This window comes from Neolamprologus multifasciatus, chromosome 20, assembly GCF_963576455.1.
Source record: "Neolamprologus multifasciatus chromosome 20, fNeoMul1.2, whole genome shotgun sequence".
In the NCBI taxonomy this organism is placed as follows: Eukaryota; Metazoa; Chordata; class Actinopteri; order Cichliformes; family Cichlidae; genus Neolamprologus; species Neolamprologus multifasciatus.
The window spans coordinates 1,895,845-1,922,982 of NC_140458.1; the positions used below are offsets into that span (position 1 = coordinate 1,895,845).

The window sequence follows — 27,138 nt, forward strand, 5'->3', positions numbered from 1 at the left end:
CATCTCCTTTTATGGTAGTGCCCATTTGCCCTTTGTCTGCCCCTCACCCTCAGTAACTCTTGCTTCATGCCCTGGGGGTGGGGGTTGGTCCTCCTGCCCTGCACCTCAGTTCTTTGTTCCCATCCAAGGCCTATTTTCTATTTTGTATCCTTACATCCATTACCACAATATTATAATGTTGCAAGCAATTACAAACTACATTCTCTTTAACTCTGATCTACATTAAGGAATCTATTCTCAACAGCTGACAAGTCTCACTGACTGCTGCGAGCAGCCGCAGGCCTCCTGTCGGCCAGCGGAATATTTAATAAAATGTATCTGCACTTTAATTACAAAAATGAGCGTGGAATATGTAAACGAGAAACACAAAAGCTTGTTTACCTCTGACGTTACTTGTTCTCTGCACTCCTCATACTGTGATGAATATAGAGCGCATGCGCGAAGGGGGCCGAGTTTCTGGCAGGGATGGGATGCTTGAAAAGCGTTTCTTCGCTGTGTCGAGCCTCCGACGCGAAGACGTTTCAAAATACTGCACCGAACACAGAGATCACGTGACCACGAATAAACGAGGCTTTGGTGCCCCAGTTCCGACAGGTGGTGTACCTGCTGCTTCCGGGCACTGCGAGGCGTCAGGATTCACATTTTTTTAATGAGCCAGAGTCATTTGTAATTACTGAATTAATGTTTTTGTATTTATGACACGCGCATGTGTAACAGAAAACAAGGCCCTCTCTCTTTATTATTTTCATTGTGGTTAATGGAGACCGATATTATCTAATTACTTAAACACGGGCATCCACAAAGAAAGAGACGTCGGCGCTTATAGTGTAAAAGAAATGTTAGAAAAAACACATGAATACAGGTGACCTACTTCTTAACGATTTTCACGACATGCGTTTTTTTCTTTCATCTTTTTAAGTTCACTGACGCTTCTGCTGCGAGTATCTCATAAACAGCATCTCCAAGATGTGGCGATAGTACAATTGTCCAGCAGGTGTCACTGTGGAGATGTTTTCAGATCGTCTCGAAGCCTGAATATAATTCCAGCACACATGCGTGGCGTGTTTCAGTGTTTCATGAAGCCTCGCTTTGCACATCACTGCCATTAACCAGCACACAGTGAGGTTTGGAGAAGAAGAGACGTGGCTTCAGTTACAAGTTCTGCCTGTTTATTAAAAGAAATCAATTACTTACAAAAGAAAATAAGATATGTTCAATAACACTTAATGGCATTCATAAAGAAAACCGAGCTAAGCCTGAAGTTGTACAATTGCATATCATGCATATTACTGTGTCAACGACAGGGCAAAGTAAACTGCAGCAAAAATCTTATTGAAAATCATATCAGGCTGTGAACTTCTGGGACTAAATGCACTTTTCACACACAGAAACACGCACTAGCAATGAACCTGAGATAAAACCTGCAAGTTAGGACAGTAACTTGGACATAACCTGCAGAGTAGATCAAAACCACAGCTAAGCAGAGCACAAGAGACAGCTGATGAATGCATGGGAGCACAGTGGAGTGAGCAGTGAAGTAAATGGAAGTGACAAGCGTGCAAAAATGAGCTGATCTGGCGTGTTTTCATTAGTCTTGTTGCAAATTAAAATGATAAAAATGCAGTTCACTAATGTTCACTTGAGGCTCCAGTGAGTCAACCATAGACTTGATGTCCAACTTTACACCAGAAATAAACACGTTTTACAAGGGTGACAGACAGAGACCAAGACGTTTTTGTCTTTCTATCTGCAATTTCTTCCTTTATAACAAACATTCAGGGAGTTGTTTATTTCTAAAACTTAACCTATTAAGTTGTATTGAGGCTTAAAATGTGCACATTTATGGGTGTAGTTGCTGTGAATTTCCAGGGTCTGTAAAAAGACTGAAGTCTTCAAGTACAAAAACAAACCCAGGTGTGAATCCAGAGAGTCTCATGTGTGATGTGTGAGTGTAGAGTAGGTCTGGTCCTGGTCCCTGCCGGCTGGATCGAGGCTCTGGTAGATCGAGTCTTCACGTGTAGAACCTGGAGTACAGTTCTCGTAGAGGACGTCCTGAAACAGAGACAAACTGTCTTCTTCACATAAAAAGAAGAGACTCTGACTTGGTTAAATCATTTGTGCTAGAAAGAAAGTCACCTCCATGTTTGTGCCCTCTGAGTTTGCTCTGGTCCTCAAACCTGTGGAACAAACAAAGGATGTTCCTCTGTTAGAGGGAACAATCATTCAAAGTGCACATGAGGCTGAAGATCACTGCTGCCCCTCCTGTTCTTCTGCTTAGTTGGACTTTATTAGGCTTCACTTTAGACTTTGCCTTCAGAATCAAAGACTCACATTTGCTCGAGTCTCCTCCTGTGTACTGAAGAAGTGATCCACAATAATTATTCTATTTTACAGTTTTCATGGGTCGTGTAGTCAGAATATTTTTCCTGTTTTTACTTCACACGTCTGAAGCAGAGAACATCTGGATCTGATCCTGCTGACAGTGTCCAGACTTCATGTGTGACACAGTTTAGGATTCAGTTACTTCCAGTGTTTAACATCATCTCTACAAGTCACTCCACTCTCCTCTTAGAGCCCAAAGTGGACGAGCAGGATGAAATATTTGGATGTTTGACTGCAGCTGTTTGAACAGACTTCAAGTGAAGTGAAAAAAGAGTTTTTGGTTAGAAACGAGACGTTCTGTGTGTTTCTGTGTCTCTGTTATCTTACCTCTGCTGCTCTTCCTCTTGATGCAGATTATTAGAACAGTCAGTGATGAGAGGATGATGATGAGAGCCAGAGTCAGACCCACGACCAGCAGCACATCTGCAGCAGATTGAGAAGAACAACAAGCTGAAGACATGCGTACAGTATACAGAGCTGTACAGTAAGAACTCATCAGCTACAGACTGAAATAATATGAAATAGAGTTTGTGTTATTTTAGCATTTCACAGCTTCTAAAGAACATATTCACTTCAGATTGTTTGCTAATGTCATTTGTCAAACTAAATGAAAAGCATATAACAGGACACATTAAGGAGTAATTATGATAATAATTAAACCAGTTTTCACTCAGGTTATAAAAAATCTGTCAGTGTTTCTACTCTCAGACTCATAGATGGATGTACCTGTAGATGCTGCTCTTCCAGGCTGCTCAGTGCTTCCAGTCAAAGTTAATGAAGGTGTGGAGCTTCCTGTAGTTGTGGCTGATGGTCCAGCTGCTGAACAAGAGCAGAGAGGAAAGTTTGACTTATAAATGTTTGGAGCTGTGAACAAGAAAAACACAAAGATTCAAAAATCAGCTGAGAAATCAAACGAGCCTTAAATGGATCCACTGATTGAGAAAAAACAGTTTGGCAAATTTAGTGTTAGATGAAAAAAATGCACTAAAATAGTTTAACAATGAAATAAAATATGAATGTATGTTGAAATATCAGGTTCTTGGAAACAATAAAGACATTTCGGGACATTAATGGTCACCTGTTCATTTCCAGCTCCACACTCTTATTCCTGCTCTCCATCACAGTAACTTTACAAAATTCACACTTCAAAATCATTTTGTTTCTAAATAATTCTGTTTCTATGTTGAGATAAACTGAGTGCTGAGTGCAGCCTGAGCTGTTGGCTCACAGGGATTACTGTACAGACACTGAGCTCATTATTAGAAACTCTGCTCGTGTTTAACATGAACATCCACCACAGGAACAGCAGATATATGACAGGAAATAAGGAACAGCTGAACAGCTCCACTCTGACAACATTTGATTAACGTCAGTAAAAACTCACCGTCTGTGACAGTGACCTCAAAGGCTCTGAATGACCTGCTGGAAGATCCACTCAGGTAACATGTGTACCGTCCTGAGTCAGACTTGGTCAGCTGTGTGATGCTCACATACACAACTCCTGGACCATATCTAATGTTGTATCTGTCTCTTTGACCTCTGTTATCATTTGTGTCAACAAGAAAGTTGTCTCCTCCACACTCTCCTCTGCAGAAGAACGCTGTGTTTCCAGAGAGTTTAAAGGAACATCCGACTGTGAGAGAGCTTCCAGTTTCTTTATCGAAGTGTTTCAGCTGATCATCGTTTCCATCCAGCAGTGCTGTTAAAGACACAAACGATCAATAGTTACTATCAGTGCTGAAGATGATGCAGTCTGATCAGAGTAACTCCAGTTTGACCCACAGTTACACTGGGAGCTGCCCAGTTCAACCAGTCTGACAGAGGAACTGTTGAACTAACTGAGATTTAAACGGCTTCATCATCAGACTGATTGGATTCATGAAAAATCAGCTTTTATGACAAGTATAGACTCTAAAATGTGAACACTTCATGGTTTTAAGTACATTTAAAGTCTGGATGGACTTTTGTGTTCTGAATGTGATTTTCACACATTCATTGAGGAATAAAACATTTTGCTGTGAGGGGAACTCTTGGAAAGATCAAACTGATGACACAGAAGCAAAAAGTCATCAAAGAAAATCAAAGTTACATCAGAAAATCTTCTTTCATTCATCAGCGTCTGTTTCTGACATTTCATTCACATCATTATCAGCTGACACACTCACTAATATTCACACACACTCGTGTCCCAGCTGCAGTTCATCGGTTACTTCGAGGAGTCCAAATGTAACCAACAGTTTACAGAAGAACAAACTTCAGCTTCTTTAAACCGTCAGCAGCTGTCAGTGAAAACTTTGCTTCAGAAACAGAAACGAAACATTTCCACAGCTGAAACAGAAACTCACCTTCAGCAACAACGATTCTAAACTGTCTGAATGAAGCTGATGATGAAGATCCAGCCAAACCATAGCTGTACTGTCCAGAGTCAGACTCAGTCAGCTTTGAGATGCTCACATATAAAAGCTTGTTTTCATATTCAATGCTGTATCTGCCTGTTTGAGCTCTGACATCAGTTGTATTAATGAGAATGTTTTCTCCTTCACATTCTTCTCTGCAGAACATCTTCCATGTTCCTGGAGAATTAAAGCGAAATCCATCTTTAAAATCTCCTCCAATGACTCCATAGTGAAGAAACTGAGCATCGGTGACTTCAGGGTTTCCATCCTGCAGAGCTGTTGGAAACATGAACCATCAATAGTTACTGTTTGTACTTCCTGTAAGAAGCTGCAGTCTGATCACAGCATCCACACACAGACACACTGAGACTAAAGTCTGAATAACAACAATGATTCATGTCAAATACATTTTATTGTCTAAAGTGGTGGAAAATCTTCTTCCAGTCGACATGACTCAAAATATATCTGAACATGTTTCCTATGCATGAAGAAAATGACAATAAAAGATGAAGATAAACAAAATATGACATGTAAATGACTCATAACTCCTCTGTGTGGTACTTGTAGTAATTATATGTTGAGAGATTGAAGCAACAGCTCAACATGCAAGTTCTTCATGTGTTTCATCCACAGGAAGTGATGTCATCATTTAGTTTAAATGTACTGCTGGTGTCAAAGTTCAGGAAGCAACAACAAAAACAGTGATGAAGTTTTTATTTGTGACTTTGTTTTACTGAGGCTCATCGTGGCTCAAGAGTTGGGAGTTCACCTTGTAATCTGAAGGTTGCCGGTTCGAGCCCCGGCTTGGACAGTCTCGGTCGTTGTGTCCTTGGGCAAGACACTTCTTTTTTTTTTTTTTAAGGAAGTAACAAATACTTGCAATGAACGACATGTTATTGAGTAATTTATGGCTCAATTTAAAGCTCTAAAGCCAAACTCAGCAGCTGATGTGAGTCAGTTACTTTATGTAAATGATTTCAGTTCATTCCAGCATTTAAACTCTGTGCAGTCGTATTTCTGTTCAGCTCGAACACGACAAACAGGAAGAATTAGGAAATAACTTTCCACAGAACTCTGGGTTTGAAGATGCTGACAGATTTCACTCACGTCACTCACACGTTTATATTTGTCTGCAGGAAGTGATGTCATTTTGTCAAATCTATGTGCACTGTGGGAGTGAACTGTGAATAGTCACAGTGAAGAAACACGAACATGTAACAGTAAAAGCAACAAAATGTGTTTTTGTCTTTTAAAGAAAAATTCATTGACTTGATCGACAAGTTTGTATTTTCAAATAATAACTGAAAGTATCAGGTGGAGTTTTTACTTTTATGTTACAGGTTATTTTGAGGAAGTAACAAACACTTGTAAGAAACCATCTTTGAAAGGACGAATCCTAAAGCCAAAGTGAGCAGCAACATGTCCATGAATGTCTCACTGTGATGGTTTCTTCTGTCCATACTGGCCACAAACACATCCATGAAATCATGAATAAAAGCAGTTTGAATGGAAGAAGCGTCCATGAAAGTGACTCATAGCTGACTCTGATCATCATGTTTAACAACAGAAACATGTTGAAGAACGAGAGTGACAGAAAGAAAAAGTGAATGTACTCACAAAGGAAGAAGAAGCAGATCAGAGTGTGATGGACTTTCATGATGAGGCTCTGATGGTTTACTGCTGCCTCTCTTCTTCTTCACTGGAAACCAGGAACTTGTGACGCCTCACTTCTCTAACTGAAGGAGTCCCTCCTCCAAACACCACAGCACCTCTACACTCCTCCCCTCTGCATCCGTCTGTGAGTCTGCTGCAGGGCCTCAGGCTTCCTCCTTATATTTATAGTATTATGTGCAAAGTGCTGCAGGAAATACAATGATGACATTTGACTCTTTTAAATTCATCACAGTGACCAAAACCTCCAACAATGATCATCATTCATCATGAAATCATTTCTCTTACTGTATCTGAAGATAATGAACGTTAGTTTGGGATCATTTAGAAAAACAGTTTGGGTCAAATGTTAGAAAAGAGTCAGACTTTCTTTCTTCTCACAGTTTGTTTAACATGAGTTTCAAATCTTTGAACATTTAAATACATCTATTAACAGAATATGAAAGAACAACAGTTCTGATATTATATCAAACATTTCAATCACCTTGTGGTTCAAAGTGGTATTACATGACAGCACAGCCTCATGTAATACCACTTTGAACCACAAGGTGATACATGAGTCAGTAGCTGTGTCTCCATTCAGGGGGCTGCATCCTTCGGAGGACCCGGCCTTCTCGGTCTACGTGGGCCGGGTCCTCCGAAAGCTGAGAAGGGCTGAAGTGCGAGCTGGGAAATGGGGAAACATGCCAGGAGTTCGCTGTTCTCGCCTGCTCTAGTGACCCTTGACCTCCAGGTCAGCTATCGAGCTGGTGGGTAACAGACGTCGAAAACGTTGGAGCACTTTGGCAAATATGCGATGTCTTGATAAAGTCACACAGTTTACACAGCTACATTCTCGCCTTCAACTATGTTAAAAAAAATGTTTTGACGGAATAACGTCCATGCTCATCTGTTTGTCAGCTACAACTTTGACTAGATTACATTTTAAATCAGCAGTAATCTGATATTTGTGACCTACCAGAGACTGAGAGAGAGCAACTTGTGTTTTTGGAAACATTTGCTGTATTTTGAAGTGTTGCTGAATTCCAGTGTAAGACTGAGGGTTTATCTGTTTATCTGTTTATCCTCGTCTGTGTTCGCATTATGTTCCACGGTTGATGTACCTGATGTTTGTTCCAGAACCACACCCACTGTTATACACTCTGAATGAGGCAATAAAGGGAATCATCTTCCTATTGCTGCCTGGCTTCATTCTGTTAAAAACTTTATTCTTTCCCCCTGAAAGGAGACCTCACTGTGATGGTTACTTTGATGGACTGTCTAATCTTGAAGAATTTGTCTCAACTTATTGAACTGGCCATGATTAGGAGCCAGCAAATTGTGACCAGGTTATCTGAATCCTGCTAAAAATACAGATACACTGAAAAGTGTTTAAGCTACGACTGCCTCTAGAAATGACGCCTCCTGTTGTTTGTGCGCTCGGATTTTCTTTCCCTAAAACCAGACGGCCTGTTTTCTGTTTGATGTAATCAGAGGACTACCTGCTTGGTGTTTGTAGGCAACTGTCCCAGGTTCATGTTTCATGGTAAAAAAAGTTTCAACCGTATTTCAGTATGATTGAAACTGAACTGATTATGACAGGAGACCTACAGTTTAATGTTGTTTAAGCACATATGTTATGAATTTTATAAATCAACAGGATGAAGGAACAAATCAAACTCATTCTAAATATTCTACAAGCTCTCGCATTTCTCAACATTGTTACCTTCAGACTAATGTATGACGATGGAGCTCTTTCTCAGTTTGAGACAAATGTCCCAGACAGGTCTAGCCCACTGTTCTTCCTCTTATTTCACAAAATCAAAAACCTCAAAGTGCTGACTGACTGCTAAATACATCTGTAAAATCTGTCATAGGACCACTAATTTCTTTTATTTGCATCGGTGTGAAGGGAACTTCTCTGTATGTAATGACGCTGTCTGCAGCCAGCAGACGCCTGTTTACTGTGTGCTGAATCACTCCACCCTGTCTTTCTGTAGGCCTGTTTGTGTGGCAGGTCTCATGTGCAGGTACTGGAGGGTTAGTGCAGCTCGATTTCCACCAGTGACACTGACAACATCTGGCTGGTTCCCCTCCCTGAGACACTTTTTGAGTTTTGCTTTGGGTTCTTGAATCAAACAGCACTGTGTGCAGCATTTCTTCACCCACACACTCGTTTACTGCTGATTATACTGACTAGACTCACCATGGTTATCACTCTATCCAATGGCTGTTAATAGCAGTTATCACTGCCAAGTATGGCTCAGATTGGCCCTCCTGTTCTGCAGCTTCACCCCAGCACAGTCTATCCTCCAGTTCCTGGGGCTTCTCCTGAACCTGCTCCTTCACCCGTCCCTGTTCCCGGGGTGAGAGCGACCAGGGCCCGGCCCGGCCCTGCACCCGCGCCAGTTCCTCAGGTGGGGACAGCTGTAGGGCTGCAGCTATTGATTATTTTAGTAATGGAGTAATTATTTTTAAAATGTGCTGTTCAAATGAAGCTGACTTGACTTGAATATTAATACTGAGTTGACAGAATCCATGTGTGTTGCATAAAGACATAAAAAGTTAAGACTTTACAGATATCCATGTATCTGATAACAGGAGTTCTAAACTAAAACTTCCGTTACGTTACTCAATGAGAGTAACGTATTCTGAATACTTTGGATTACTTAATATATTATCATGCTGTTTACAACTACATGAATGTACTATTGCTGTGATTTATTACTGTTACTGAAGGTCCGCGGCTCCGAACCGTAGTAAAGGGACCTCTGGCTAATACGGTGGGTTCTGTGTCGGCTGGTAGCTGAAAACTAGCTTTACTTTGTTGTCTGGGTCAACTTTGCTAGCAGAGACAGAGAGAGGCGTTGAAAGGCTGCTCCAACAGAACTTATTGTTTCAGAGGAAAACATGAACACGGTGTACAGTCGAGTCTTAATAGCTTACTTACAGCTGGGCTCGTCAGGCTCTCTTCTTGGCTGCAGTGGTTATTATTATATTTACATGCTTCCAGCTCCCGTTTCTGCTCGATGACAGCTCGTACTTTTCCTTTTTCTCCCTCCCTCGCTCACAGACACATAACGTGTATGGCAGTCCATTCTCCCTGCAGCACGGACTACACTGCCCATGATGCTACATTCTTTAGAGCTATACCTGTAGCATTCTGCCTGTTAGCTTAGCACAACAACAACAAAAAGGCCTCTCTCACCCAGGAAACACGCAGAGAGAGAGCGTCACCCTGTAACCACGGCAACCGTAACGCTGCCGCCTGGAACAACAGAACGTAGCTGTCAAACAAAACCCAAACAGTCCTGACCCGCCACAATATGAAACAGGGAAGTACCGCCGTGTAATCCATTTATTTCAACAAAGTAACTGTATTCTAAATACCACCTTTTTAAACGGTAAAAGCGAGCCTTTATTCTGGCTGATGGCAGGAGTAAAAGGAAACAATGACAATGTGTACAGCAGATTTTGATGTGATCTGTCCCTCTAACGCTAAACACAAACCTTGTTTTCAACAGAAGTTAAAGATGCGGTCATTTTCAAAGAATTTTAAACAATAAAGAGTCCTTGTGAAATCTGAGCTAACATACAACTAAACCATCAGAAAATTACATTTGTGACTGCTTATTATACGGCTGAATAGATCAAATGCTTCAATGACAAATGAAACAAGACAGAATTTATGAACTCAAGGATAATCATACATATAACAATTACAGCTGTAACCATTAGTACACTCATCAAGTTCAAATGATGTCCATTTCAAAGTAATTGCTGGAAAGGACATTGTCGAACTCTGTGCGAAATTCAGGATAAGAACTGTAAGTGCATGGCACTTCAAGGGTAGCTCCACAGGTGTGAGCAACAGGCCTTCTGTTGAGCCCAGTTTCAGCATTAAAGCACACCAAAATTTTGTCAACACATATCACAGAAGATCCTGTGCAGAAGCGCAGGATTTTTTCAGCTTTGGTTTCATCAGCGTTTTTAACATAACGCTGAAGATGGTTAAAGGTTGTCTGTTCTCCGTGAGACAGCATCAATTTTGTTGTTTCAAATAGCTGCACTAGTCTTTTGCCTGTGGCCTTCTTTGTCTCATACAGAGATAACACACTTTCCTTGTCTGCCAGTTTCAGCTGCAGATGTGCCATGGGTGTGGAGAAGCAATCCATTATATACTTTGGCTCTTGGAGAATGGCCTTATGAGCCATTGTTTCAATGGCAGGCTGCATGTTGTTCTTAGGTGGCAGGAAGTGGGAACCCATCCTTGTAAAAAGGTCAAGCAGGTCCTCTTCATCATTTTCATCCATTGTGCCTTGGAGAGCCTTCTCAACAGCTGATCTCTCAACAGGAGGGAGATAGTTGAGAAACGATGCAATCAGAATGTCTACATCAACTGAGTCCATTCTGTGGATGCAAGCTAAAATGAAAGCCTTTGACAGCCTCACTGGAAAGACACCATGGTCTAGTAAGCCTTTCACCCATATCTGCCCAACTGCTTGCCATTCAGCCTCACTAAAGTCTGGTCTCAGCCTTGGAACTCGTTCATTTTCACCTTCACACTGTTCCAAAAATTGCTCCCAAAATGCAGTGTAAACCTCCCTTGACACCCCAGCATCATCAACAGCATTTTCATTTACAAAGTTCATCTGTAAAGTCTCATTCAGAATGCTACTGTCCATAAATACAGCCAAAAGATCATCAACAACTTTTATCCTGCGAATTGATACATGTAGGGGGCTCTGTGGGTCTCCTGAATTTGATGGGGAAAGTTGGTTGCTTGAATCTAAAGGCAAACCTTGTGCGATGAAATTCAGTCCATGGTCCTGAGTAAAAGACAAAACATGCACATTCCATAAGAAATGCAAATGAATTGTACAGATTACACAATATCAATGTTCTGAAAAAGTTTGAAATTTATTTGTCTAATTTTAGTGGGCTGTACATTCCCAAACCATGGTTGCACTGACAATTTATGTATAACATTCACATTTTGGCCTGATGGATGTCCTCGTATGCCTCACAGAAAATTATACAAGTGTTCTTTACATGTATGAGAAGACTCACTTCTGTGCAAAAAAGGTAGAGAACACAATAGTGACACCAAAACAATGTCTCACTGCTGTGTTATGTAAATAATTTAATTTCAAGACTAAATTTCCTGTTTAATCTTATCTTAATGTTAAACACTGGAATTGTCTCTCAACTGACAATATCCTTTTAATTCAAATGGACCCACAAACTGCCATATCCTCAGAAAATAGCATGAAATTTTGGCATCTCTACAGTATGTAAAGATAGGTGTTTATGGTTGCCCGAATTGATCCATCTTACCTGTGTAATCTGGGGTGCTTCCTCCTGTATTGACTGCATATGGGGTGTGGGCAAGCCATTAGCTGAAGACAATGGTAGCAGGAAACCATCCATAGGTAATCCATTTGTGTCGGCATTCTGAGAAGGAAGTATTGCATTAACTGACAACAGACACCTTAACCCTTCAAGATTAGAAGACTCTTCTTCAATCTTCTACCTTGGCCTATTCTAAATCATGAATGTTCTTAAAAAGTCTGCAAAATATGTCAATAGGTCTTAAGAAATAGAAAAAAGATACACCTCTTTATTTTCAGCCTACATGTCTCACTTACAAGAGTAAAAAGACATATTACAGTGGAATTCCACAGGTTTTTATCAGATCTTGATGTACTTCTTACTACTTAAAATGTTGTATTATTGCTGCAACAAAATCAAGTTTTAAACAAACAAGAGATGAATTCTGATTAATAGAAATCGAGCAAGTGTTTCACAGTACTGTAGGTTATTTCTTTTAAGATCCAAAAGAATAATATTACAGAAAATAACATACATGCTTAAATTTTGTCCAAGCAGGAATGCATGATCAGCTTTTTTAAAATCAGAACTATGCAAGTTATTGAATTTGATTATTAATAAATTTCCATATTTTGTAACACTTACATAAACCATATCAACCACAACTGTCCATGGTCTTACCTGTCTGAGATCCTCACTGTTGACATAATTCAGGGTTATCACGACCGTGTCATCACCATCTGCTCTGACAAGATCCTCTTCAGGATTCCATAGAACCGTATCCACTTCGTCTGTGTCTGGAAAACGAAATTGCAAATCTTCTGGAAGTTTCTCCCGGGACTCTAGTTTGAAGGATTTGTTAGGAACTATACTGGTCAGATCAATAATTTCAGAGCAGTGGTCAGGGAAATCATGATCACTTGAGTCAGTCTGCTGCTGCTGTCCCACAGCAGTGTTTTTAATGTCTTTTGGGGTTGAATGCATATGATGTGATTTTCCTGGACTTTGTGTTGTCACTGCCTCGCAGAGTGATTTCAGTTTTTTTGGATTGTGTCCCATCTGGAAATTGTGAATCTGTGAACCAGAAAACAAACACAAGAAACAAACGAAAATAACTCAATTATTTTTTCAGCAGCCAGTCATTTAGTACATGTTAATGAATACAAAGCTGTAAGTCTTTCACAGATGTATTAAATGTACCTTACCACACAAGTCAACAACAAATTCCTTGAATAATTTCATCCTACAGAAGTGCAAATATTCGTAGATGTACATAAAGCACTTGAATAAGACAACTCTTTATTGCCGTTGCACAGTCATACCTAGTACAATAGTACAACAAAATTAGAACATGTCGCATGTTACCACCAAGCACTAATAAACACAACAAAATACAGTAACTTTAAAGTGATCATTATTTGTAATAATAACTTTCTTATTTTAACAAACCTGTTTGCCAGTGTCACTGTCAGATGAATCCCCATGGTCAAGTAGATCTGGGACAAAATCATCTGTCTCACTGTCAAATCCAAGTAATGTCACCGGTGAATCTTCTTCAGTTATGCTGACAGAAAAATCCTCTTCAGATGAGGACTGAACTGTTGATGGTGTTTCATCTTTTGTGCAAATGTAAAATCTCATGAGCTTCAATTTGGTTTGTTCATGAAGTTTGCCAACAGTGTCATCTAAAGCAATCGGATTTCTTTTAAAATCACAGACATCAATGACAAAGTCTTCAACTCTCCCTTTTGGCGAGTACCCATCTGGAAAAAACAGGTCCTTTCCCATTTCCAAAATCTTAGCTACAGTTGTAGTTTTTTCCACAGTTGCATGTCTTGTTCCTCCACCATTTCTGGTTCTCACTTGACGGTATTCATTACTGCTTAAATGAAGCCATCCGATTTCTATTTTTCTGCAGGTCTTCTCTCCTGCAGTATTTCTCTGTCTTGCCGTCCCTTCACCTTGCTTGTGGAACACACCTGATGAACCACACAGCACTCCTTTGGTTTTTGATCTTACTTTCCGTGCCGCAATTTTATCTCTTAGGTTCTGCAGAAGAGTCTCTTTATCTGTGCTGTACTTAGTTTGTTGACAGAAGGACTGGACAGCTACTCTGTCACCATATGTCCTTATGTATTTTGCCATTTGTACATCAGTCATGACGGACAGCACTGCCTTATCCACCTGCAGACATAAAACATTAGAGAAATGCTATTAATATACTTTTATTCTAGGAAGCCACACTAGCACACATGGAATACTAACTGTATTAGAAATAGAGTTCTTAATCACTGTTCATGATCATTATCAAAAGTTACTCTGACAACTTGTGTCTTATTACCTTACTGTTGCTCAGTTAGTATTAGTATAGTAATAGTAGTAGATATTTATATACTACGTTACTAAAAAATATTTTGCTAGTAAGGTATAAGTAAGGTAAGTTCCACCAAGTATTTTGTGCTATGGTGTCCATGTTACCATGGTAATGGCACAGCCAGATAACAACATCCAAATTCATGGGCTGCATCCTCCTGAGGACGCTTTTGTAGACCGATTACGTCACAGCGATGCGCCGAAGGCTATCCAAAATCCGTACTAGTTTTTTTTTATTTGCACAGAAATGTACAACAATTATGGCAATCTCTACAAAGATTCTATTTTAAATTCGTAGACTCCTCCGAAAGCAGCGGACAAATGCGTCCTCCTTTTCACCGAATTTTTTTTTTTAATTATTAAACTTCATTAAGAAACAGTATACAGAACATGTATACAACCAGAACAAAATTAACATATACCAGGGGGTGTAATACAAAGAATTACATACATTCACTTTTCACCGAATTTGAAGGATGGGTCGGGGGTGTGCTTCGTGGCCCACCATATCCCAGAATTCAAAGTGCGGCCCAGCCAAACTCAGTTTCCGGTAATGGCAGCCGCTAATAAGTTTTAAAATGACTGTTATTAATCCTTCTGGGTCACAAAATGAACTTTTAACATATTTCAGGCGAGAACGTGGGTGTGTAAACTTGAAATATCTGCTCGGTTTATCAAGATATATACATATTTGCAAGTGCTTCGACGTTTTCGTTGATGTCTGTTACCCACCAGCTCGATAGCCAGCCTAGAGCTCAACGGTCACTAAAGCCGCCGAGAACGGCACAACTCCCGGCACATCATTTTCAGCTCACCTCGGACTTTTGCTACTCAGGCTAAACGTAATATATAAAACACTTAGACAACCTAAAAATGTTAATGTTTGGCTTTTTTCAGTGTTTTATTTGTTCGTGAGTAAACCGGTTTGGCTGAGATTAAAGTTATTAGATTAAATTAGATAAAATAAAACTTTATTAATCCCCTGGGTGGGTTCCTCCTTGGTTTTTACACCGCTTATGCCGGGCTCACACTGTGCGATTTTTGGCCCATTTTGAGCCGATTTTTGAGTCGTGCGACTGTTTTTGCGATGGCCCGATTTTGGCCTTCGTCGTGCATCGTATAGTATACCTGGGGTAACGAGAAGCGATTAACACCTCACAACCAGCTCCCGATCATCAATCGCTTGGTCGTGAGGATTTCAAACCTGTTTGTAGCAATTTAGCAAAGTTGATGGTGGTGGTGTGTGTCTGTGTGAGTGAAAGACAGAGAGGGAGAGCGAGCGACAGAATTTCTGTTATAACCTTCATGTTATGGACGCACAGTGTGAGCACTCGGGTCGCATCAGAGCATCGGGTCGTATAGTGTGAGACCTGCATCGTGACCTACGAACTTCTAACCCCTGCGAGTCAATGTACAGTTTGAGCAGGAGCTGAATCGCGCGACTGTAAAAATCGCACAGTGTGAGCCCAGCATTAGATAGAAAGGAGCAGACGGACGAGTTTAATAAACTCCACCAACGCAGTGGTGACTGTCGCTACCCGATCCGTACCGGAAACCCGATCGGTACCCCGCATGCGCGAAAGGTGTCTACTTCCGGTCGTAGCGTTTTACGATAGTTATGGGTCAGCGTATCAGTTAAGATGTTAAGAATAATGAGTATATCTTAAAATGTTTGCAATAATGAAGCATTTCAGTACAATGTAGACAAAAACGAAAAATAAAAAGATAGTTACGGATCGGGACTCCCCGATCCTTACTGCGCATGTGCAAAGTCGGACCGTACAAATCGGGTCTACCCGATCCGTACCGCGCATGTGCAGATGTTTTCTTCTTCTTCTGTTGGTTTAATGGCAGTTTACTCCCCAGTGTATGAGGATACTGCCACCTGCTGACCGAGCGAATGAACACTATTGTAAACTGAATTGGCGTCATTACAAACGCGTGTTAAATTTGATTTAGTGATAGTCGAGTATGTTTATGCTTGTCTGTGTTGAGAGGATTGACTGGAATAGTGATGATGATGTCCACTATCACTGTCAATTGTCAGTAAACACTTAATCTGGCTGATGAATCTTCACGTGACACATTGCTAAATCAATATTATTAAGTCTGTAATTAGGCGCCATTCTTCTTATTTTACGGCGCTGTTGTTCAATCGGGGAATGCTCTCTGTTGAGGAGAAAAGCATGAATTTGTTTGTATACGGATTATCCATTGTTTAAATGTCCCGGGCAGTCGAAAAGGAGGCAGAGCTGTTGAGAAATGCTAGGAGCTAACTGGGCGCTAACCGTATCATTCAAATATATTGAATGTCGAAATGTTGGCAAAGAGAGGAAGTGACGTAAGATTTGCGCATGCGGGGTACCGATCGGGTTTCCGGTACGGATCGGGTAGTGACAGTGGCTGTGTCCCATTTCACAGTATGCACGCTTGAAGTACGCACACTACGCGTACTACGGACGGTGCGTACTATAAGTACGGGAAGTGCGGAAGTGAGAGGCTTGTGAAATGGGACGGTATATGCTTCGTCGCGCTGTTCAGGTTGCCTAGCAACCATGATACTAACCGCGTTACATACAGCTTTGTTTGACAGAAATGAAGGAGAAAACTGTTTTGTTGGTCAATCATTTTTGTCATGACATCACTTTGATTAGTTGAGTATCTGAGGCTGAGACCACAGGACTGTAAAACATGATTCAAGGGCTTCATTTCTGTACTGAACAGTCATTTAAGATTAGCTAGTAAACAATAATTAGTTAATGTTGTTCATGAGACTTAAGTCATCTCACTATGGTAATGTAAATATAATATGGCCAATATTATAGTATTGTCAGATTATATATATATATATATATATATATATATATATATATATATATATATATATATATATATATATATATATATATCACTGACTTTCAGCTTGTTGTGTTTGTGGATATATGACTGACTTTAATTATCCATAAAATCATCAGATTCTCTGTAAGATTAAGGTCGACTATATGTATATTTACAAGTAGAGGCTTTAAAACCAAGTTAATGCTGAAAGTACAAACATCACTAGTGTCACACAACTTTGCCGACATGTGGCCAACAGCAATGTTTTAATGTTCTTCGTTATTAAACATTCGCACATGAATAAGTGACGTCATATTCAGTACTTACTTTTGACAGTTCACTCTTCGGCCGCTCCCTTCTGCCGTATTTTGCGGCAAAATTATCCACACCCACCGCCGCGCTATGAATTGTGGGATATATGGGACCACGAAGCGTGCACCGGACCACGCTTGATATTTGGGGAAATCGAGGGCGCATTTGGAGTATGCATTTGAAGTACACTTCGAATTGGGACAGCCGTCGACGCGTGGCGGTGACGTAACCGCACTTAAAATGCGTACTTCAAGCGTGCATACCCCGAAATGGGACACAGCGTGAGACGCTAATCAGAAGGCTAGACCGTCCAACTTCCCCAGCCGTTTACTTCCGGCCTACTTCTGAGGACCCGCCCCACGTAGACCACGAAGCCCGAGTCCTCGGGAGGATGCAGCCCATGAATTTGGACACGATTTGAAATTTCAAAACATATGTGCACTTAACAGTTATGTTTAATGAACCTGAACATATTTACAAGAATTAACATTAAAGGCCTGCATATACGACCTGGGTTTTTCAACAAGTTTCTCGCCTTTTGAACCGCGATGTTTAATGCTTTGTTGTTTATACGTACTTTGTCTTGTTGCATGTGCATGATGTCGTCGTGTGGGACCTCTCTTGACCGCAAGAAATGTTCTAAATCCTCCTCCATGTCTGCACCTACGGGGGCTCCGTACGCACCCTTCAACTGAAACGCTATCAAAAGGAGCGGGATCTTTTGCGAGATCTCGCAAAAGTTTTGCGAGATCCCGAGTTTGTTTTTTTTTTTTTTTCTTTTTCCCCCCCCGTTTGTTTTGCGAGATCTCGCAAAAGTTTTGCGAGATCTCGCAAAAGTTTTGCGAGATCTCGCAAAAGTCCGTCTTAATTTTTTTTTCTCCCATGTCCCCTGCGGGGCTCCGTAAATTCCAGCACACATGCGTGGCGTGTTTCAGTGTTTCATGAAGCCTCGCTTTGCACATCGCTGCCATTAACCAGCACACAGTGAGGTTTGGAGAAGAAGAGACGTGGCTTCAGTTACAAGTTCTGCCTGTTTATTAAAAGAAATCAATTAATTACAAAAGAAAATAAGATATGTTCAATAACACTTAATGGCATTCATAAAGAAAACCGAGCTAAGCCTGAAGTTGTACAATTGCATATCATGCATATTACTGTGTCAACGACAGGGCAAAGTAAACTGCAGCAAAAATCTTATTGAAAATCATATCAGGCTGTGAACTTCTGGGACTAAATGCACTTTTCACAAACAGAAACATGCACTAGCAGTGAACCTGAGATAAAACCTGCAAGTTAGGACAGTAACTTGGACATAACCTGCAGAGTAGATCAAAACCACAGCTAAGCAGAGCATAAGAGACAGCTGATGAATGCATGGGAGCACAGTGGAGTGAGCAGTGAAGTAAATGGAAGTGACAAGCGTGCAAAAATGAGCTGATCTGGCGTGTTTTCATTAGTCTTGTTGCAAATTAAAATGATAAAAATGCAGTTCACTAATGTTCACTTGAGGCTCCAGTGAGTCAACCATAGACTTGATGTCCAACTTTACACCAGAAATAAACACGTTTTACAAGGGTGACAGACAGAGACCAAGACGTTTTTGTCTTTCTATCTGCAATTTCCTCCTTTATAACAAACATTCAGGGAGTTGTTTATTTCTAAAACGTAACCTATTAAGTTGTATTGAGGCTTAAAATGTGCACATTTATGGGTGTAGTTGCTGTGAATTTCCAGGGTCTGTAAAAAGACTGAAGTCTTCAAGTACAAAAACAAACCCAGGTGTGAATCCAGAGAGTCTCATGTGTGATGTGTGAGTGTAGAGTAGGTCTGGTCCTGGTCCCTGCCGGCTGGATCGAGGCTCTGGTAGATCGAGTCTTCACGTGTAGAACCTGGAGTACAGTTCTCGTAGAGGACGTCCTGAAACAGAGACAAACTGTCTTCTTCACATAAAAAGAAGAGACTCTGACTTGGTTAAATCATTTGTGCTAGAAAGAAAGTCACCTCCATGTTTGTGCCCTCTGAGTTTGCTCTGGTCCTCAAACCTGTGGAACAAACAAAGGATGTTCCTCTGTTAGAGGGAACAATCATTCAAAGTGCACATGAGGCTGAAGATCACTGCTGCCCCTCCTGTTCTTCTGCTTAGTTGGACTTTATCAGGCTTCACTTTAGACTTTGCCTTCAGAATCAAAGACTCACATTTGCTCGAGTCTCCTCCTGTGTACTGAAGAAGTGATCCACAATAATTATTCTATTTTACAGTTTTCATGGGTCGTGTAGTCAGAATATTTGTCCTGTTTTTACTTCACACGTCTGAAGCAGAGAACATCTGGATCTGAGCCTGCTGACAGTGTCCAGACTTCATGTGTGACACAGTTTAGGATTCAGTTACTTCCAGTGTTTAACATCATCTCTACAAGTCACTCCACTCTCCTCTTAGAGCCCAAAGTGGACGAGCAGGATGAAATATTTGGATGTTTGACTGCAGCTGTTTGAACAGACTTCAAGTGAAGTGAAAAAAGAGTTTTTGGTTAGAAACGAGACGTTCTGTGTGTTTCTGTGTCTCTGTTATCTTACCTCTGCTGCTCTTCCTCTTGATGCAGATTATTAGAACAGTCAGTGATAACAGGATGATGATGAGAGCCAGAGTCAGACCCACAACCAGCAGCACATCTGCAGCAGATTGAGAAGAACAACAAGCTGAAGACATGCGTACAGTATACAGAGCTGTACAGTAAGAACTCATCAGCTACAGACTGAAATAATATGAAATAGAGTTTGTGTTATTTTAGCATTTCACAGCTTGTAAAGAACATATTCACTTCAGATTGTTTGCTAATGTCATTTGTCAAACTAAATGAAAAGCATATAACAGGACACATTAAGGAGTAATTCTGATAATAATTCAACCAGTTTTCACTCAGGTTATAAAAAATCTGTCAGTGTTTCTACTCTCAGACTCATAGATGGATGTACCTGTAGATGCTGCTCTTCCAGGCTGCTCAGTGCTTCCAGTCAAAGTTAATGAAGGTGTGGAGCTTCCTGTAGTTGTGGCTGATGGTCCAGCTGCTGAACAAGAGCAGAGAGGAAAGTTTGACTTATAAATGTTTGGAGCTGTGAACAAGAAAAACACAAAGATTCAAAAATCAGCTGAGAAATCAAACGAGCCTTAAATGGATCCACTGATTGAGAAAAAACAGTTTGGCAAATTTAGTGTTAGATGAAAAAAATGCACTAAAATAGTTTAACAATGAAATAAAATATGAATGTATGTTGAAATATCAGGTTCTTGGAAACAATAAAGACATTTCGGGACATTAATGGTCACCTGTTCATTTCCAGCTCCACACTCTTATTCCTGCTCTCCATCACAGTAACTTTACAAAACTCACACTTCAAAATCATTTTGTTTCTAAATAATTCTGTTTCTATGTTGAGATAAACTGAGTGCTGAGAGCAGCCTGAGCTGTTGGCTCACAGGGATTACTGTACAGACACTGAGCTCATTATTAGAAACTCTGCTCGTGTTTAACATGAACATCCACCACAGGAACAGCAGATATATGACAGGAAATAAGGAACAGCTGAACAGCTCCACTCTGACAACATTTGATTAACGTCAGTAAAAACTCACCGTCTGTGACAGTGACCTCAAAGTCTCTGAATGACCTGCTGGAAGATCTCTCCAGTAAACATCTGTACCGTCCTGAGTCAGACTTGGTCAGCTGTGTGATGCTCACATACACAACTCCTGGATCATATCTAATGTTGTATCTGCCTCTCTGAGCTCTGTTACCAAATGTGTCAACAAGAGTGTTTTCTCCTCCACACTCTCCTCTGCAGAACAACGCTCTGTATCCATAGAGTTTAAAGGAACATCCGACTGTGAGAGAGCTTCCAGTTTCTTTATCGAAGTGTTTCAGCTGATCATCGTTTCCATCCAGCAGTGCTGTTAAAGACACAAACGATCAATAGTTACTATCAGTGCTGAAGATGATGCAGTCTGATCACAATAACTCCAGTTTGATCCACAGTTACACTGGGAGCTGCCCAGTTCAACCAGTCTGACAGAGGAACTGTTGAACTAACTGAGATTTAAACGGCTTCATCATCAGACTGATTGGATTCATGAAAAATCAGCTTTTATGACAAGTATAGACTCTAAAATGTGAACACTTCATGGTTTTAAGTACATTTAAAGTCTGGATGGACTTTTGTGTTCTGAATGTGATTTTCACACATTCATTGAGGAATAAAACATTTTGCTGTGAGGGGAACTCTTGGAAAGATCAAACTGATGACACAGAAGCAAAAAGTCATCAAAGAAAATCAAAGTTACATCAGAAAATCTTCTTTCATTCATCAGCGTCTGTTTCTGACATTTCATTCACATCATTATCAGCTGACACACTCACTAATATTCACACACACTCGTGTCCCAGCTGCAGTTCATCGGTTACTTCGAGGAGTCCAAATGTAACCAACAGTTTACAGAAGAACAAACTTCAGCTTCTTTAAACCGTCAGCAGCTGTCAGTGAAAACTTTGCTTCAGAAACAGAAACGAAACATTTCCACAGCTGAAACAGAAACTCACCTTCAGCAACAACGATCATGAACCGTTCGTATGAAGCTGATGATGAAGATCCAGCCAAACCACAGCTGTACTGTCCAGAGTCAGACTCAGTCAGCTTTGAGATGCTCACAGATAAAAAATTGTTTTCATATTCAATGCTGTATCTGCCTGTTTGAGCTCTGACATCAGTTGTATTAATGAGAATGTTTTCTCCTTCACATTCTTCTCTGCAGAACATCTTCCATGTTCCTGGAGAAATAAAGGCAAATCCAGCTTTAAAATCTCGTCCAATGACTCCATAGCGAAGAATCTGAGCATCGGTGACTTCAGGGTTTCCCTCCTGCAGAGCTGTTGGAAACATGAACCATCAATAGTTACTGTTTGTACTTCCTGTAAGAAGCTGCAGTCTGATCACAGCATCCACACACAGACACACTGAGACTAAAGTCTGAATAACAACAATGATTCATGTCAAATACATTTTATTGTCTAAAGTGGTGGAAAATCTTCTTCCAGTCGACATGACTCAAAATATATCTGAACATGTTTCCTATGCATGAATAAAATGACAATAAAAGATGAAGATAAACAAAATATGACATGTAAATGACTCATAACTCCTCTGTGTGGTACTTGTAGTAATTATATGTTGAGAGATTGAAGCAACAGCTCAACATGCAAGTTCTTCATGTGTTTCATCCACAGGAAGTGATGTCATCATTTACTTTAAATGTACTGCTGGTGTCAAAGTTCAGGAAGCAACAACAAAAACAGTGATGAAGTTTTTATTTGTGACTTTGTTTTACTGAGGCTCATCGTGGCTCAAGAGTTGGGAGTTCACCTTGTAATCTGAAGGTTGCCGGGTCGAGCCCCGGCTTGGACAGTCTCGGTCGTTGTGTCCTTGGGCAAGACACTACTTTTTTTTTTTTTTTTAAGTAACAAATACTTGCAATGAACGACATGTTATTGAGTAATTTATGACTCAATTTAAAGCTCTAAAGCCAAACTCAGCAGCTGATGTGAGTCAGTTACTTTATGTAAATGATTTCAGTTCATTCCAGCATTTAAACTCTGTGCAGTCGTATTTCTGTTCAGCTCGAACACGACAAACAGGAAGAATTAGGAAATAACTTTCCACAGAACTCTGGGTTTGAAGATGCTGACAGATTTCACTCACTGGTTTATATTTGTCTGCAGGAAGTGATGTCATTTTGTCAAATCTATGTGCACTGTGGGAGTGAACTGTGAATAGTCACAGTGAAGAAACACGAACATGTAACAGTAAAAGCAACAAAATGTGTTTTTGTCTTTCAAAGAAAAATTCATTGACTTGATCAACAAGTTTGTATTTTCAAATAATAACTGAAAGTATCAGGTGGAGTTTTTACTTTTATGTTACAGGTTATTTTGAGGAAGTAACAAACACTTGTAAGAAACCATCTTTGAAAGGACGAATCCTAAAGCCAAAGTGAGCAGCAACATGTCCATGAATGTCTCACTGTGATGGTTTCTTCTGTCCATACTGGCCACAAACACATCCATGAAATCATGAATAAAAGCAGTTTGAATGGAAGAAGCGTCCATGAAAGTGACTCATAGCTGACTCTGATCATCATGTTTAACAACAGAAACATGTTGAAGAACGAGAGTGACAGAAAGAAAAAGTGAATGTACTCACAAAGGAAGAAGAAGCAGATCAGAGTGTGATGGACTTTCATGATGAGGCTCTGATGGTTTACTGCTGCCTCTCTTCTTCTTCACTGGAAACCAGGAACTTGTGACGCCTCACTTCTCTAACTGAAGGAGTCCCTCCTCCAAACACCACAGCACCTCTACACTCCTCCCCTCTGCATCCGTCTGTGAGTCTGCTGCAGGGCCTCAGGCTTCCTCCTTATATTTATAGTATTATGTGCAAAGTGCTGCAGGAAATACAACGATGACATTTGACTCTGTTAAATTCAGCACAGTGACCAAAACCTCCAACAATGATCATCATTCATCATGAAATCATTTCTCTTACTGTATCTGAAGATAATGAACGTTAGTTTGGGATCATTTAGAAAAACAGTTTGGGTCAAATGTTAGAAAAGAGTCAGACTTTCTTTCTTCTCACAGTTTGTTTAACATGAGTTTCAAATCTTTGAACATTTAAATACATCTATTAACAGAATATGAAAGAACAACAGTTCTGATATTATATCAAACATTTCAATCACCTTGTGGTTCAAAGTGGTATTACATGACAGCACAGCCTCATGTAATACCACTTTGAACCACAAGGTGATACATGAGTCAGTAGCTTTGTCTCCATTCAGGGGGCTGCATCCTTCGGAGGACCCGGCCTTCTCGGTCTACGTGGGTCGGGTCCTCCGAAAGCTGAGAAGGGCTGAAGTGCGAGCTGGGAAATGGGGAAACATGCCAGGAGTTCGCTGTTCTCGCCAGCTCTAGTGACCCTTGACCTCCAGGTCAGCTATCGAGCTGGTGGGTAACAGACGTCGAAAACGTTGGAGCACTTTGGCAAATATGCGATGTCTTGATAAAGTCACACAGTTTACACAGCTACATTCTCGCCTTTAACTATGTTAAAAAAAAATGTTTTGACGCAATAACGTCCATGCTCATCTGTTTGTCAGCTACAACTTTGACTAGATTACATTTTAAATCAGCAGTAATCTGATATTTGTGACATACCAGAGACTGAGAGAGAGCAACTTGTGTTTTTGGAAACATTTGCTGTATTTTGAAGTGTTGCTGAATTCCAGTGTAAGGCTGAGGGTTTATCTGTTTATCTGTTTATCCTCGTCTGTGTTCGCATTATGTTCCACGGTTGATGTACCTGATGTTTGTTCCAGAACCACACCCACTGTTATACACTCTGAATGAGGCAATAAAGGGAATCATCTTCCTATTGCTGCCTGGCTTCATTCTGTTAAAGACTTTATTCTTTCCCCCTGAAAGGAGACCTCACTGTGATGGTTACTTTGATGGACTGTCTAATCTTGAAGAATTTGTCTCAACTTATTGAACTGGCCATGATTAGGAGCCAGCAAATTGTGACCAGGTTATCTGAATCCTGCTAAAAATACAGATACACTGAAAAGTGTTTAAGTTACGACTGCCTCTAGAAATGACGCCTCCTGTTGTTTGTGCGCTCGGATTTTCTTTCCCTAAAACCAGACGGCCTGTTTTCTGTTTGATGTAATCAGAGGACTACCTGCTTGGTGTTTGTAGGCAACTGTCCCAGGTTCATGTTTCATGGTAAAAAAAGTTTCGATCGTATTTCAGTATGATTGAAACTGAACTGATTATGACAGGAGACCTACAGTTTAATGTTGTTTAAGCACATATGTTATGAATTTTATAAATCAACAGGATGAAGGAACAAATCAAACTCATTCTAAATATTCTACAAGCTCTCGCATTTCTCAACATTGTTACCTTCAGACTAATGTATGACGATGGAGCTCTTTCTCAGTTTGAGACAAATGTCCCAGACAGGTCTAGCCCACTGTTCTTCCTCTTATTTCACAAAATCAAAAACCTCAAAGTGCTGACTGACTGCTAAATACATCTGTAAAATCTGTCATAGGACCACTAATTTCTTTTATTTGCATCGGTGTGAAGGGAACTTCTCTGTATGTAATGACGCTGTCTGCAGCCAGCAGACGCCTGTTTACTGTGTGCTGAATCACTCCACCCTGTCTTTCTGTAGGCCTGTTTGTGTGGCAGGTCTCATGTGCAGGTACTGGAGGGTTAGTGCAGCTCGATTTCCACCAGTGACACTGACAACATCTGGCTGGTTCCCCTCCCTGAGACACTTTTTGAGTTTTGCTTTGGGTTCTTGAATCAAACAGCACTGTGTGCAGCATTTCTTCACCCACACACTCATTTACTGCTGATTATACTGACTAGACTCACCATGGTTATCACTCTATCCAATGGCTGTTAATAGCAGTTATCACTGCCAAGTATGGCTCAGATTGGCCCTCCTGTTCTGCAGCTTCACCCCAGCACAGTCTATCCTCCAGTTCCTGGGGCTTCTCCTGAACCTGCTCCTTCACCCGTCCCTGTTCCCGGGGTGAGAGCGACCAGGGCCCGGCCCAGCCCTGCACCAGTTCCTCAGGTGGGGACAGCTGTAGGGCTGCAGCTATTGATTATTTTAGTAATGGAGTAATTATTTTTAAAATGTGCTGTTCAAATGAAGCTGACTTGACTTGAATATTAATACTGAGTTGACAGAATCCATGTGTGTTGCATAAAGACATAAAAAGTTAAGACTTTACAGATATCCATGTATCTGATAACAGGAGTTCTAAACTAAAACTTCCGTTACGTTACTCAATGAGAGTAACGTATTCTGAATACTTTGGATTACTTAATATATTATCATGCTGTTTACAACTACATGAATGTACTATTGCTGTGATTTATTACTGTTACTGAAGGTCCGCGGCTCCGAACCGTAGTAAAGGGACCTCTGGCTAATACGGTGGGTTCTGTGTCGGCTCGTAGCTGAAAACTAGCTTTACTTTGTTGTCTGGGTCAACTTTGCTAGCAGAGACAGAGAGAGGCGTTGAAAGGCTGCTCCAACAGAACTTATTGTTTTTGGAGGAAAACACGAACACGGTGTACAGTCGAGTCTTAATAGCTTACTTACAGCTGGGCTCGTCAGGCTCTCTTCTTGGCTGCAGTGGTTATTATTATATTTACATGCTTCCAGCTCCCGTTTCTGCTCGATGACAGCTCGTACTTTTCCTTTTTCTCCCTCCCTCGCTCACAGACACATAACGTGTATGGCAGTCCATTCTCCCTGCAGCACGGACTACACTGCCCATGATGCTACATTCTTTAGAGCTATACCTGTAGCATTCTGCCTGTTAGCTTAGCACAACAACAACAAAAAGTCGCTCTCTCACCCAGGAAACACGCAGAGTGAGAGCGTTGCCTTGTAACCATGGCAACCGTAACGCTGCCTGGAACAAAGCTGTCAAACAAACCCAAACAGTCCTGACCCGCCACAATATGAAACAGGGAAGTACCGCCGTGTAATCCATTTATTTCAACAAAGTAACTGTATTCTAAATACCACCTTTTTAAACGGTAACTGTAACGGAATACAGTTACTCATATTTTGTATTTTAAATACGTAACGGCGGTACATGTATTCCGTTACTCCCCAACACTGCATATAGGTGTGTATATGAGAGAGCGTGGTTTCTGTCCTTTCTGACTTGCGACCTGTGCAGGTGGACCCGCCTCTCTCCCTGTGACAGCTGGGACAGACT

The 27,138-nt window shown here is 40.7% G+C and overlaps 3 protein-coding genes across 6 annotated transcripts; all 3 read right to left on the minus strand.

Annotated features, from left to right (window-relative positions):
• Positions 1–946: 946 nt before the first annotated feature.
• On the minus strand, positions 947–9,831 carry LOC146494027 (uncharacterized). Of its 4 annotated transcripts, none has more exons than XM_085145496.1 (8): positions 8,635–9,831; positions 6,396–6,636; positions 4,728–4,955; positions 3,767–4,081; positions 3,109–3,201; positions 2,710–2,805; positions 2,137–2,177; positions 947–2,052 (listed from the first exon to the last, which is right to left on the minus strand). In XM_085145496.1, exons 3-8 carry the CDS (start codon positions 4,942–4,944, stop codon positions 1,933–1,935), a joined length of 882 nt encoding a protein of 293 aa, XP_085001622.1. In that variant the 5' UTR covers positions 4,945–4,955; positions 6,396–6,636; positions 8,635–9,831; the 3' UTR covers positions 947–1,932. The 4 variants fall into 4 exon arrangements, 3 of the variants coding, with proteins under 3 accessions (XP_085001622.1, XP_085001621.1, XP_085001620.1); XM_085145495.1 differs by having other exon boundaries at positions 3,109–3,198; positions 4,728–5,054; XM_085145494.1 differs by having other exon boundaries at positions 4,728–5,054.
• Positions 9,832–9,838: 7 nt separating this feature from the next.
• LOC146494028 (uncharacterized) lies at positions 9,839–18,072 on the minus strand. The gene is made up of 5 exons (XM_085145481.1): positions 17,860–18,072; positions 13,209–13,943; positions 12,441–12,833; positions 11,766–11,882; positions 9,839–11,257 (listed from the first exon to the last, which is right to left on the minus strand). The coding sequence occupies exons 1-5, from the start codon at positions 17,935–17,937 to the stop codon at positions 10,181–10,183; spliced, it is 2,400 nt and encodes a 799-aa protein (XP_085001607.1). The 5' UTR covers positions 17,938–18,072; the 3' UTR covers positions 9,839–10,180.
• A 222-nt stretch (positions 18,073–18,294) lies between these two features.
• Positions 18,295–26,786, minus strand: LOC146494029 (uncharacterized). Its single transcript, XM_085145914.1, has 9 exons — positions 25,772–26,786; positions 23,532–23,772; positions 21,772–22,201; positions 21,318–21,343; positions 20,914–21,228; positions 20,256–20,393; positions 19,857–19,952; positions 19,284–19,324; positions 18,295–19,199 (listed from the first exon to the last, which is right to left on the minus strand). The coding sequence occupies exons 2-9, from the start codon at positions 23,569–23,571 to the stop codon at positions 19,080–19,082; spliced, it is 1,206 nt and encodes a 401-aa protein (XP_085002040.1). The 5' UTR covers positions 23,572–23,772; positions 25,772–26,786; the 3' UTR covers positions 18,295–19,079.
• Between the last annotated feature and the right edge of the window lie 352 nt (positions 26,787–27,138).

Excerpts from the sequence above, each read along its gene's own strand:
- LOC146494027 (XM_085145494.1), bottom strand. The coding sequence starts at position 6,435 with ATGAAAGTCCATCACACTCTGATCTGCTTCTTCTTCCTTT. Across the intron at positions 3,202-3,766 it reads TGAGGTCACTGTCACAGACG|CAGCTGGACCATCAGCCACA; the intron begins GTGAGTTTTTAC and ends GCTCTTGTTCAG. Across the intron at positions 2,053-2,136 it reads CAGAGGGCACAAACATGGAG|GACGTCCTCTACGAGAACTG; the intron begins GTGACTTTCTTT and ends TCTCTGTTTCAG.
- LOC146494028 (XM_085145481.1), bottom strand. The coding sequence starts at position 17,937 with ATGGAGGAGGATTTAGAACATTTCTTGCGGTCAAGAGAGGTCCCACAC. Across the intron at positions 13,944-17,859 it reads TGCACATGCAACAAGACAAA|GTGGATAAGGCAGTGCTGTC; the intron begins GTACGTATAAAC and ends TTATGTCTGCAG. Across the intron at positions 11,258-11,765 it reads AAGCACCCCAGATTACACAG|GACCATGGACTGAATTTCAT; the intron begins GTAAGATGGATC and ends TCTTTTACTCAG.
- LOC146494029 (XM_085145914.1), bottom strand. The coding sequence starts at position 23,571 with ATGAAAGTCCATCACACTCTGATCTGCTTCTTCTTCCTTT. Across the intron at positions 22,202-23,531 it reads GATCTGCTTCTTCTTCCTTT|CTCTGCAGGAGGGAAACCCT; the intron begins GTGAGTACATTC and ends TGTTTCCAACAG. Across the intron at positions 19,953-20,255 it reads TGGAAGAGCAGCATCTACAG|ATGTGCTGCTGGTTGTGGGT; the intron begins GTACATCCATCT and ends AATCTGCTGCAG.